This window comes from Lontra canadensis, unplaced genomic scaffold (genome assembly GCF_010015895.1).
Source record: "Lontra canadensis isolate GAN:19392208 unplaced genomic scaffold, GSC_riverotter_1.0 scaffold15, whole genome shotgun sequence".
Classification (NCBI taxonomy): domain Eukaryota; kingdom Metazoa; phylum Chordata; class Mammalia; order Carnivora; family Mustelidae; genus Lontra; species Lontra canadensis.
Window position 1 is genome coordinate 26040005 of NW_022631009.1, and position 13441 is coordinate 26053445.

Genomic DNA, 13441 nt, shown 5'->3' on the forward strand with positions numbered 1-13441 from the left:
ATATAAAAAACAAACAAAGAAACAAACAAACAAACAAACAAAAAACCAGTATAAAGAAAGACAAATACAAGGTGGTTACTGGGCTGGCCACAGCTGCATCAGAAAACATAGACTTTTGTTTAGTCAAGTGGGAAATCTCCAGACGTGCTGTACAGAACCAATTACAGCTGATTCTTGAACAACATTGGTTTGAACTGTGTATTTAAGATATGTGGATTTTTTTTCAATAAATATAGTATTTTTTGTAGCTTTATGGTAAGAATACAGTATATAACACATATAACATAGAAAATATGTGTTAATTGACTGTTTATACTGTTTATTTTATTGGCAAGGCTTCCATTCAACTGTTAACTTTTAGTAGTTAAGTTTTGGGGGAATTAAAAGTTATACATGGATTTTTGACTGTGGGTTGGCATCCCTAACCCCTGTGTTGTTCAAAGGTCAATGTATCTGAACTGAGAAAGAAAGAAATTTATCTACCTGCATCTTCCTATCTTTTGTTTCCCATTGGTTAAAGCTCATCTCATGGTATGTTATTGTCCTTGTACTTTTCAGATCATTGTTGGGGAAGTCAAATCTCACAATGTGTACTCTGTGGCTTCATTAGACTCTTGGAAGTGGTGGGAGGAGCCAGGCTTCCTGTGGGTGTGGGATTATGAATGTCTGTGACTGTGGAGGTAGTAGTGGAAGCTGTAATTTACTGTTACACCTAGAGGAACTCAAGAGAGACAGTGGTGTTAGAAGATGAGTTGAAGGTAATGGCTGGTGTTGACCATTGAGCAAGGACTGAGGCTATAGTAGGCAGTGAATATGGAGAAGTATGTAAGTTGAGTCTAAGGATAATTTATAGCAATTGCATCTGGATAACATCTTTAATAATTCTTTATCATGTAAAGGTGACTTTGATAGAACCTAAGCCACAGTTTGAACTCATTGAATGTTTGTAAAGTTTAATCTTTAGGTAATATATTCTCCTTGGTTCTTAGAGTCTCTTCAAAATTTGGAATTTTTTTTTTTTTTTTTTTTTTACTGACAGGGAAATAACTCAATCAAAATTAACATAAGAAACAATAGCTATCCTTCCTTTGGATACCTTTGTTAATTAAGTCTTAGAGTTGTACTGAAGAGCATTGATCATATGGATGTGTTGCTTTTCAAATGTGAGTATTCAACCAGGTCAGTATTCTTTACTAGTGTAGACAAAAGCCAGTTGTCTATATTTCACAGTTACAGCAGAATTCAGATTAGAATTATATTACAAATATTACAAAAATATTTTCTTATTGTCATTTATTTTGTTGTCATTGTTAGCAAGATCAGGGTAGGGTGGAACCCAGTTTCTCTGATAAGGCTAGTTGAATTGTCCAAAGAACCCCGACTAGGATAAAACATAAACAGACACCTAAGCACATCAAAATTAAATTGTTGAAAACAGGGATAAAAGAAATCTCAAATAGTCACAGCAGGGGATTTATATGAAGTAAAGAAAAAAATTAATTTAAAGAATGTTCAATACTATGCCAACTAGAAGACAAAGGAGTGACATTTTTCAAGTACCAAAAAAATAAAATAATAGAATTCTATACCCAGCAAAAATATTCTTCAAACATGAAAGACAAAACAAATACTTATGTATCTAAAAAAACAGCTGAGAGAATTTGTTGCCAAAAACTTACACTGCAAGAAATGTTAAAGGAAGTTCTTCAGAAAAAAAGAAAATTAAACATCAATCTATAAATGAATAAAGAGAACTGGAAATAAGAAATATGTTTTGATAAATATGAAAAACATTTTTCTCATTTTTAAAAATTTGGAAAAATATATTTGTTTGTTTAAAGCAAATATATTGGCTATGGCTTATTTATTATACATGTAGATGTAACATGTGACATAATAATGTCCCAAAGGATTGGGGAAGGGAAATGGAAGTTTACTGTAGTAGTAGCAGATTATTTGAAGATAGACTGTGACAAGCAATATATGGACATTATAAATTCTAGAGTGACCATTAAAAATACAAAACAAAAAGGAATAACTACAAATTAAAAGGGAAGATAGAATATAATACTAAAATATGTTCAATTAATTGCAAAGCAGAAAGTAAAGAACAAGGAAAAGAATAGAACAAATAAAAAATAAATTACATGATAGTAGATATAAACACAAACACAATTCCATTAAATAAAGTGATTCTCGCACTCCATTTATATATATATATATATATATTTATTTATTTATGAATAAATAAAATGATTTATTTATTTATTTGAGAGGGGAAAGGGGCAGAGGGAGAGAGAAACTCAAATAGACTCTGTGCCAAGTGAGGAGCTTGATGCAGGACTCAAGTTCATGACCCTGAGATAATGAGCTGAGCCAAACCACTCAGTTGCTTGACCAACTGTGCCACCCAGGTCCCCCCTTAACATCCTGTTTAAGCCAAATATTTTCAGACTGGGTAAAAAAGCAAGACCCAACTGTATGCTATGTACAGATCGATCCAATTAAATACCTCTGTGCAAGCAATCTCAGTTGTATGTCTTTCTTGTTTCCACCAGATAACCAAAGAATTTGATATTTTGACGTTTATTATTAGGAAGCATGAAAATATATATTATATATATTGTATATTTTCCCTAAGTAGTATCAGCTATTAATTTGAATGTTTTTTGTTTTTTTTTTTTATCTATTTGAGAGAGAGAGAGAGAGAGAGAGCATGAGCAGTGGGGTGGGGCAGTGGGAGAGGGAGAAGTAGACTCCCCACTGAGCAGGGAGCCCTATTTGGGGTTCTATCCAAGGACACTGAGATCATGACCTGAGCCGAAGCAGATCCTTAACTGACTGAGCCACCCAGGTGCCCCTTGAATGTTTTAAAACCTTATGTAATTTATCTCTGTCCACAGATTTTTTAAAAAGATTTTATTTATTTATTTATTTTAGAGAGAAAGAGAGAGTGAATGGGAAGTGGGGGGAGCAGAGAGGGAAGGAGAGGTAGGGAGAAAGAATCCCAAGCAGACCCTGTACTGAATGCAGAGCCCCAAGTGGGATAGATCCCACAACCTGAGCCAAAACCAAGAATGGGGGGCTCAACACACTGAACCATCCAACCATCCAAGTGCCCTTCATTGCCTACACTTTTTTTTTTTTTTCAAGATTTTATTTATTTATTTGACAGGCAGAGATCACAAGTAGGCAGAGAGGCAGGCAGAGATAGAGAGGAGGAAGCAGGCTTCCTGTTGAGCAGGAAGCCCAACGTGGGGCTCGATCCTAGGACCCTGGGATCATAACCTGAGCCGAAGGCAGTGGCTTTAACCCACTGAGCCACCCAGGCGCCCCATCATTTTAACCTCATTATATTTCACTGATGAATGAATTGTGATGTACATACAGGACTTTGGATTTTTTTTCCAAGTTTTTAAAATTTTTGCTATCATTAAATAGCTTTTTGAATGTTTTGTTTACATAGAGGATGTTTCACTAGTTCATATAACTAGCAGTGAAACTGATGTTTCTGACACATACATATTTTAGATTTTATTGCATATTCTGTAGCTCTCCTCAAAATGCCCATTAACTACTGCTCTTATTTTATTGCAATAATCTATTCTCTTAAAAAAGTTATGCATATATTTTATATGTGTTCATGGTATTTATCGATGTTTAAAAATTTTTATTGCTATAGTAATTTATGATTTTTGTATATAGACTTTATAAATTGTAACTTTGCTGAGCTCTTATGAAAAAATCTTATACTGATTCTAATAATTTGTGTCATATTATTTGTGATATATTATTTGTGAATCATAGTCATAACTTTTTTTTTTCTTTCAATTTCTATGTCCTGTCTCACCTTGTCTCACTATATCACCTGGATTTCTGATTATAGTGATTGTCTTGTTCATGATTTTTCACAATTAAGGATAAATTTTCTTTTTCTGTTTGCTACCATCAACAACGTAACAAGGTTCTTTTCTATTGCTATTTCCCTCCTGCTTTGTCTCTTTTCTCTCCTCCTTCCCTTCTTTTCTACTTTGTCTCACTCTTTAAGAATCAATGGATATTGAATATAACTTTTTTCATGTATCTGTTGAGGACTTCCAATTTTTTTCAGCTGAAATCAGTTAACATGGAGAATATTACTAATGTATTATCTAGTGTTAAACTATCTTTCCATTTTTGCTATTAGCCCAGCTCTATTGTGGTAAACATTGTTATATGATTATATACACATATTGTATTTATTTTCCAATATTATACTTAGGATTTTTATCTCTCTCTTTATAAGTGAGTTTGACCTATGATTTCTCGTTCTCATAATGTCCTTGCCTTGGTGTCATTGAAAGGATTTGTTAGCCTCATGAAATGAGTTGAGCAGTGTTGTACCTATTTGTATTTTTCAAAATAGCTTATCATTCTATGTGTCTGATACAGCTTGTTTATATGGATTATCTGTCTCTTGAATGGTTAATAGAATTTACCTTTAAAACTATCTAGGGGCACCTGGGTGGCTCAGTGGGTTAATTAAGCTTCTGCCTTTAGTTCAGGTCATGATCTCAGATCTCATGATCTCAGGTCCTGGGATCGAGACCCGAATCCAGCTCTCTGCTGGGCGGGGAGCCTGCTTTCCCCTTTCTCTCTGCCTGCCTCTCTGCCTACTTGTGATCTCTATCTGTCAAATAAATAAATAAAATCTTTAAAGAAAAAAACAAACAAACAAACAAAAAAAACCCTATCTAGTCTTGTTGCTTTTGTTTTATGTGTACATCTTTTAATTTTTAAGGGTAGATTTTAAACACTGATTGATTCTTTTAAATGACTTTTATTCTATTCAATTTTATGCTACCTAGACCTTCTTGAACTGGTATTAATGATATTTTATCTTAATTTTTAAATTTATTTACAAGAAATTTTTTTACAGTATCCTCTTCTTAATTAATAGTAATAGTTGCTGAATGTTTAGCCATGTTCCCTTATATATTTCTAATACTTTTGTATCTTTTTTCTTGTTCTATCACAAGAGTTTGTTTCATGTTTTTATTTTTCAAAAACTTTTGTCTATGTGGATCATCTTATCTCTTTTGTGTCTTTGTTTCATTGTTTATTGATCTTAGATTATTTTATCACTTGTTGTAATTTGGGAGACTTTTTTACTCCTTTTTTTCCCTAATATTTTCTTTTTAGTTCTCTTTTTTCAGCCTCTTGTCTGTTTAAAGTTCTTTCTTCTTAAATATTATGTTAGCTGAATCCTTTATGTTTTGTAACCTTTCATTGATGTATAATACATAAATTATAAATACATAATATATAAAGCAACATAGCACAAGAGTGTTAGATGTTCGGTTTTCATAAAGACTCATGTAAACAAAACCCTATGAATATTTTTATTTTAATTTTATTTTTTCTTTTCAGTGTTCCAGAATTTATTGTTTATGCAGCACACCCAGTGCTCCATGCAATGCATGTCCTCCATAATACCTACCACCAGTCTCACCCACCCTCCCAGCCCCGGTCCCCTCCAAAACCCTCAGTTTGTTTCTCAGAGTCCACAGTCTCATGGTTTTCTCCCCTTCCAATTTCCCCCAACTCACTTCTCTCTATCTCCCAATGTCTTCTATGTTATTCCTTATGCGCCACAAGTGAGTGAAACCATATGATAATTGACTCTCAGAAGCCTATAAATGTTTTAATCTCATTAATCTATAACATTGCTGGAATGTAAAGTCTTTTATTGCTTTTTAACCATTCTAAATCTATATCTTCCATATTTTCACTTTGATAGCTTTTCTTTATTTTTTGTGAAACTGAATGCTCTTAGGTCAACTATCAAGCAACACTTTAACATCTTTTTTTTTTTTAAGATTTTATTTATTTATTTGTCAGAGAGAGAGAGAGAGTGAGCACAGGCAGACAGAGTGGCAGAGGGAGAAGCAGGCTCCCCGCAGAGCAAGGAGCCCGATGCGGGACTTGAACCCAGGATGCTGGGATCATGACCTGAGCCAAAGGCAGCCGCTCAACCAACTGAGCCACCCCGGCTTCCCACTTTAACATCTTTTTAAATGAAATGCTTTATAAAAGGCAATACAGGGACACCTGGATAGCTCAGTCAGTTAAGCCTTGAGCTCTTGGTTTTGGTTCAGGTCATAATCTCATGGGTCATGGGCTAGAGCTCTGTGGTGTGGCTCCACATTCAGCAGGGAGTCTGCCCCAGGGGTTCTTTCCTTCTGCCCCAACTCTCATTCTCTCTCTCTCTCTCTCTCTCTGTAATAAAAAAGTTAATCTTAAAAGAAAAAAAATATTATGTACTTGATAGAATAGGAATTAAGGAATAAGCAATGGAAGATAGATCCCATTACAAAGTAGAATTTATGATTTTCTCATTTGTGTTTTGATTCATATATGGGGTATTTTATCTCTATCAATCGATTGCTATAAAAACATATAAATGTACTTTTAGGGGTATCTGGGTGGCACAGTTGTTTAAGCATCCAGCTCTTGGTTTTGGCTCAGGTCATGATCTCACTGTCATGAGATTGAGCCCCACATCGTGCTCTGCGCTCAGCATGGAGTCTGCTTAAGATTCTCCCTCCCCTTGTCTCCCCCCATCTCTCTTTCTCTAAATCTCTCAAAATTTAAAATAAATCTTTTAAAAAGAATAAATTTACTTTTGCATTTTTGTAAAATGCATACTTGTTTCTATGTAGCAGAATTATATTAGTTAATAACCCAGTGCTTCTCCCCATTAACCTATTTTCTCAGTTTTTAAACTCAATTCTTTTTATTGTATTTCTCTGGCAGTATAGTTTGGTGGTTTTAAAAATGAGCAATTTGCATCATTGTTTATAAATATAAGTTTTAATAATACAATCTGTTTGGAAACTACCAGTCTGAGAAATCCTTATATTAGTAAAATGGTAATGATATAATCATGTGAGACATCAATATAATGAATGCATTTAATGCAACTTCTATGAAATTGGATGTATACTAGTTATTTTTATACTTTTGACACTTATTTACTAATAAAGCTATTTTTTAGTAAGTCATACAGAATTATGAAACTATTAGAAACAAAATAACCATAAAGAGCATTCTGATGGTTGCCTTGAGATGTTTATTTCCTCTTATATACTCAGATAAACTTTACCTCAGTGAACATATCTTTCATTGGTTTTAAAAGATATGTTTAAAAATATGTAGTATTATTATTGGGTCTCTCTAATTTGTTTGTTTCTAAGATTTGTTTCTAGGCATGAAAATGATTATCCTTAACCTGATACATATGATCATGTACACTAGTTTGTCTTAATTTGAAGGAAATTTAGGAATCATTTAAGAAGGGAAATAGCATGGTTTTGTCAAGGCCATGCAATTTTTTTTTTTTTTTTTAAAGACTGGGCTCAACTCAAGTTTTGTATGTTCTGGTCTGGTATATTAACATTGATGTTTCTTAGAAACTATCCATGTAGCAAACTAGAAGTTTCTTTTCCAGTTTGCTTTTCCTAAAGTAGTTAGCCAAAGACAAGGAGAGAGAAAGAAAAATCTAGGTGATTTTTTTTGAAGTTTTTAAAACCTTTCTATTTTTGAAATATAGTTAACATACAATGTTATGTTAGTTTTACTTGTACAATATAGTGATTTGGCAGTTCTATGCAATATATAGTACTCACTATGATAAGTGTAGGTACTGTCTGTCACCATATACTGTTATTATAATGCTATGGACTATATTCCCTATGCTGTATTTTCCTCCTCACGACTTAATTATTTTATAATTGGATGTTTGTATCTCTCAATTTCCTCTATCTATTTTGCCCATGCCCCCTTTTCTCTGCAAATAACTGTTTGTTCTCTTTATCTATGAGTTGGTTTCTGTTTTTTTGGTTTTTTTTTTCAGTTTTTTGGTTCATTTGTTTGTTTGTTTGTTTGTTTTTTAGATTCTACATATAAGTGAAGTCATATTTTTGCTCTTAAGTGACTTTTCCCAGGATGTTTTTCTTGAATTTGAAAACCTAATTACTTGAAATAGGTAATATACATCGAAATGACTAATAATTAGCATAAGTGATAATTCCCAAAAATAATTGCCAAAAACTAAAAGAAAACTTAATAAATGGGAGAAGATATTTGCCAATGACATATCCAATAAAGTGTTAGTATCCAAAATATATAAAGAACTTATACAACTCAACACCCAAAAAACAAGTAAGACATAAACAGACATTTCTCCAAAGAAGACATATAGATGGCCAACGGACATATGAAAAGATGCTTAACATCACTCATAATCAGAGAAATGCCAATCAATACTACAGTGAGATATCACCTCACACCTATCAGAGTGGCTAAAATAAAAAACACAAGAAACAAGTGTTGGTAAGGATGGGGAGAAATAGGAACCCTCTTGCATTGTTGGTGGGAATGTAAAGTGGTATAGCCACTGTGGAAAACAGTATGGAAATTCCTCAAAAAATTAAAAATAGAACTACTCTATGATTCAGTGATTGTACTACTGGATAGTTACCAAAAAAAGTATAAAAACGCTAATTCAAAGGATGGTATGCACCCCTATGTTTATAGTAGCTTTATTTACAATAGCCAAATTATGGAAGCAGCCCAGATATCCATGAATAGATGAATGGATAACGAAGAAGTGGTATGTATATACAAATGGGACATTATTCAGCCATAAAAAAAGAAAGAGATCTTGCCATTTGCAATAATCTGGATGGAACTACAGATTATAATGCTAAGAAAAGTAAGTCATTCGGGGAAAGAAATACCATATGATTTCACTCATATGTGGAATTTAAGCAACTAAACAAGTGAGCAAAGGGAAAAAAGAGAGAGAGAAACAAAAAATCAGACTCTGAATTATAAAGCACAAACTGATGGTTACCGGAGGAGAGGTGGTTAGGGGCATGGGTAAAATAGGTGATGGGGATTAAAAAGTACATTTTTGATGAGCACTGACTATTGTAGGGAATTGTTGAATCACTATATTATACACCTAAAATAATACAGCACTGTATGTTAACTATACTGAAATTAAAATAAAAGACTTAATGAAAAGAAGTATGAAAACTATCATTTTCCAATTTTAGAATAAGTGATGAATCCATATATATACAAGTAATTGCACAATGTAGATCTTTATAGATCTTGAATGTTAGCAATTCAATATATGCAATCTATTTCTTTTTTATGGTGAATCTTATATGTACATTGAAACAACACTTTTAGTTGTCTATTTAGAATTCCATTAATCCTTATCTTCAAAGAACCTTGATTTTATTACACTAACTATTTCTCCCATATGCAAACATATGCTTATGAGAAGATGGCCATCTTTAGGGATAAGCCTAGTTGTTTTAAGAGCAGTCTCATTTTTCTTGCCATAGAGTGGAGCACTTGTCTGTAAGGCATAAAGTAATGTGATTGACATCTGTGGGGTATTTGATATTTGAGATTACTATTACTCTCAAGTTGGTCTACATTAGCATAGGTTAGTTACTTATTAGATTTAGTTCAAATGGGCTTTTGTATATTGTTTCTTAGGTGATCTACAAGTTAAAAATCTTAGGTATTAACTTTTTATTATAAAATATTAAACAAAAAATTAAATATGACAAATTTCCTTGATAGTAATGCTGATAGGTTTGTCAATGTTAGAAAAGAAAGTTACAAATATAAATGTAGAAAGAGAAAAACTACAATGAATTGTGCGGCATTGGGTTGGAAGTTGGAAGCACTGACTTCATGCCAATACGTATGTTCCCTAGCTCTGTGCACTGACAAGCTTAGAAACGGTATCACTCGTTAGCAAGGAACATATCCTGTCCCCAGATCTTGATGTCTAAATACTGTTCTTCACTGAAAGGTAACTGGGCTCATGGGAGAAATGACAGATTCCAGGGCAGGATCAAGGAGAGTATAAGATGAATCTTGAATATTTTCTTGTGCCAGAAAATAACAGGTGTTTAAAAAATGATGGCAATATGTCAAAACGATATAAACCACCTGAAGGACCTTTCATTGGCTAAACCCAGGACAACCTGAGCATCAAAATAAACAAGTGATATATATGAATTTTCACCTATTGAACAAAATAGCAATTTACAAGTGAGTATATACTGCTATAAACACAGAAATGAATTAATAAATAGGGAGAAGGAAATACTTTTTAATACCATAGAATATGAGCTAATAAATGTAGAAGGAATGATGAAATTAGAAAATCATTTGACAACTCTATGAGTATAATTAATTCAGCATGAAGCATCAATAAATCCTAAACTAGTAGTTGCAAATTTGAGGAAGAACAGGATATTTATATAATTTCAAAGTACTCCCAACCAAATACTTATTAATTACAAAGAGGAAAAAACTAAATTCACAGTGGGGAAATCAGGCAGATTATCACCTTAATCAAGTGATCAAAGTTAACACTACCAATTGAGGAAAACATGCAATGAGAAGAAAATAACACTGCTTCTGTGACATTCCTTGAATTTAGTTAAAAAATAAAATAAATAATAAATAAATTTTTTAGTTAAAATTGTTTTTTCTAGAACATAGAAAAAAACAAGTCAGTCATTGGGACAAATGAGAAATTCACATTGGTCATACTCAGAAGAATGCTGGATGTATGATCAAAGAAGCCAGGGCTAGGGATATAGGTCCTTGATACATATATTCAAAGGAATGAGGTACCCAAGGTGAGCACATGTGGAATGGATGAACTATGGGGAGCACCAGTGTTTAATAGGCAAACTGAGGAAGAGTGCATATGAAGATGGTCAAGAGGACATCAAGATGGAAAGGGGGAGAATTGGGACAGTGCTAGCTGGGAAACCAACAACTTAGTTTCAAGACCAAATACTCAGTAGTTCCACATGTCACAGAGAGATTCATAAATGAGGACAGTTTGTCTCACAGTATAATCCGATATTGTGGTATTGCCATATCTGCAGCAAGTATTGTCTAAAATAATAATTTGTTTCCTTAAATGGAAGTTTTCCAGAAGATGTCCCTTTCCTTCCTTCTACTGCAACACCTAATGAATGACAAAATTAGTTGAGGTACAGTGTGTTGTGAATTGTACTTGTGTTCTTTGTAGTTAGGGCAAGAGTATATTGGGGCAGGAGTTGGCCCAGAGCAGTCCTGGTTTATACTTGCTGTCCTGGTGTCACAGAACACTTTCACTCTCAAAGTGTTCTGGCTTGGATGGTGAATTATATGGTCATCCTATACTAGGTCTCTGTTGCCAGAATATTCCTTTCCTATCTGATAAGCCTGTCTCTTAGCCAGTTCTTAACATCTTTTATTCATCAACCATATGCTTGCTTATTCATTTCCCTTAAAATTCTTCTAAATCAGCTTTCTAATAAACCTTCTCTTTCACCAAACTTTACATGAAATGGAGGCTTCATGAGATGATAATATGCAAAATGTGAAAAGTTGGTCAAGTAACATTGGAAATGACATATTCAAGTTCTATTTAAGAGATCGACAAGGCACATGTAGAGACTCAGAAAAGCTTTTCAGTAGACTTCCCAAAGTTGTTATATATTGTCCTAAAATGACCATATTTGGGGAACTTGGTTCACGTTTGCTTCAATGTAAAATACATGCAAACTAAGAAAAATAAAAACTTTTAACTTCAAATAAGTCAGACTTGGTTATTGTGATTTTGTTAGAGTTAGAGTGTATTAGAATGTTTCATCTACACTGAACACAGGTATATTATTTGGATGTTCCCAGTGAAATGTGTTTAAACATTTGGGCTAAATAGAAAAAAATATATACTTTTTGTCAGTAAACCTTTGTCTCTGGTAACTTATTGAAAGTTCTGAATCATAAGAATTCACTAATATCACTTGAGAACCAAGAAAAGGGAGTTTGTATTGAGAAATTATGATAAAATAGATATATATCTGTTTACTTAGGAATTACAGAGATAAGAATAGATGCCATCTGAGATGTTTGCATCTAGAAATTATTGTTTTTCTTCATCCTTTAGCCACCAGTTTTTGGTACCATCTGGACAGAATAAAACTTTTTATTATCTGTATGATAATTGAAACAATCTTGGGTTTCATATAATTCTCTTAAAATAACCAGTTTAAAGGGATTATAAGTATTGAAATATCAAGGCTTGTGAACTTTAGATCTATAATCCTATTTTCAATTACTCTTTGTCTCATCAGAAGAAACAGTCTGAAGGTGTATTAGTTAGCAGCCAAAATAGACATGAAACTGCCTTTTCTCTACCTCAGGATCATTGAAGCCAAACATACACTTTCTCCTTCTCATTCCTCGTGACTCATTAAGCTCTTAGTGTGCAGTAGTACATGCTGCCGGCCTTACTGGTTTTATACTAGAATTGTAGATGTCTTGGCTTTTTCAGTATGGTTGGATATGTGTCTCTTCTTCTGCTGTCACTTTGTAATTAGTAAAACAGGGTTTGCTGTTCTATTTATTTGATACCATATTATTGTAACCTTAGAAATTTTTGACAGTACAGTTGACATAATAAAATCCTTTATTTCACTTGATCTTAGCTGAAATGCTGAGAAAGGATTATATAAAATCTTTTATTTGAAAGATACTTTAATTTATATTACTAATGACCCTTTATTGACCATTAAAAGTTATATTGTAGATTAATCCTTGTTTAACTAACCTATCTACTTTTGCAAATATAATGCAAAAAATTAACTGAAGTACGTTTCCCATTTTGCTGAATTTAAACTCTGTAAAAGTAATGATCATTTTCCAATTAGGAAAATGGTCACTTACTTGGTAGAAATTCTCTCCTTCTCACATTTGAAGTGTTTATTCCTTTGATATTCATGCAAAGTTCAGAATTTAAAAAATAATAATTCCATGGGACCCTGCTACTGTAGCACCCCTTCCCCCAGTGATGAGCATTGTTGATGGTACATGCAAGGCAGCTTTTTGTCTATTCTGGGCTGTATAAATTTAATGTGTTGTTTTCAAGTATGTCATGTGTCCAGATGCCACAACAATCTGTGCATTAAAAATGCATTAAAATAAAAGTAAGTAAAATATTTGTGGGTATTTTTTGATGGAGGCCAGGGAATTAGTGATACAATTATGTTTAGATAAACCAATTCTTTGAGGTTTCAGGAAAAACAAGAGCCTTGATTTCTTTTTCTTTCTTTCTTTTTCTTTTTTTGTAAAGATGTTATTTATTTATTTGACAGAGATCAGGCAGGTAGAGAGGCAGGCAGAGAGAGAGAGAGAAGCAGGCTCCCTGCTGAGAAGAGAGCCTGATATGGGGCTCCATCCCAGGACCCTGAGATCATGACCTGAGCCAAAGGCAGAGGCTTAAAAAACCCAGCCACCCAGGTGCCCCAAGAGCCTTATTTTCTTACAGCAATTATAAACATTTTATAATGTATATTTATAATACTCTCCT

The 13441-nt window shown here is 33.3% G+C and overlaps 1 protein-coding gene across 16 annotated transcripts in view; it reads left to right on the top strand.

The window, feature by feature from the left end:
- TRIQK (triple QxxK/R motif containing) overlaps nt 1–13441 on the top strand; it is a 93276-nt gene that overhangs the window by 21453 nt on the left and 58382 nt on the right. For 9 of the 16 annotated variants that reach the window (XM_032858728.1, XM_032858722.1, XM_032858721.1 and 6 more), the window contains one exon: nt 1040–1163. The exons of 5 other annotated variants lie outside the window; for them this stretch is intronic. In XM_032858728.1, coding sequence (XP_032714619.1) covers nt 1146–1163 — 18 coding nt within the window. In that variant the 5' untranslated portion in view covers nt 1040–1145. Of the gene's footprint in view, nt 1–1039; nt 1180–13346; nt 13372–13441 lie in introns of those variants that run through there. 2 more of the 16 variants (XM_032858738.1, XM_032858740.1) reach the window with 2 other exon arrangements.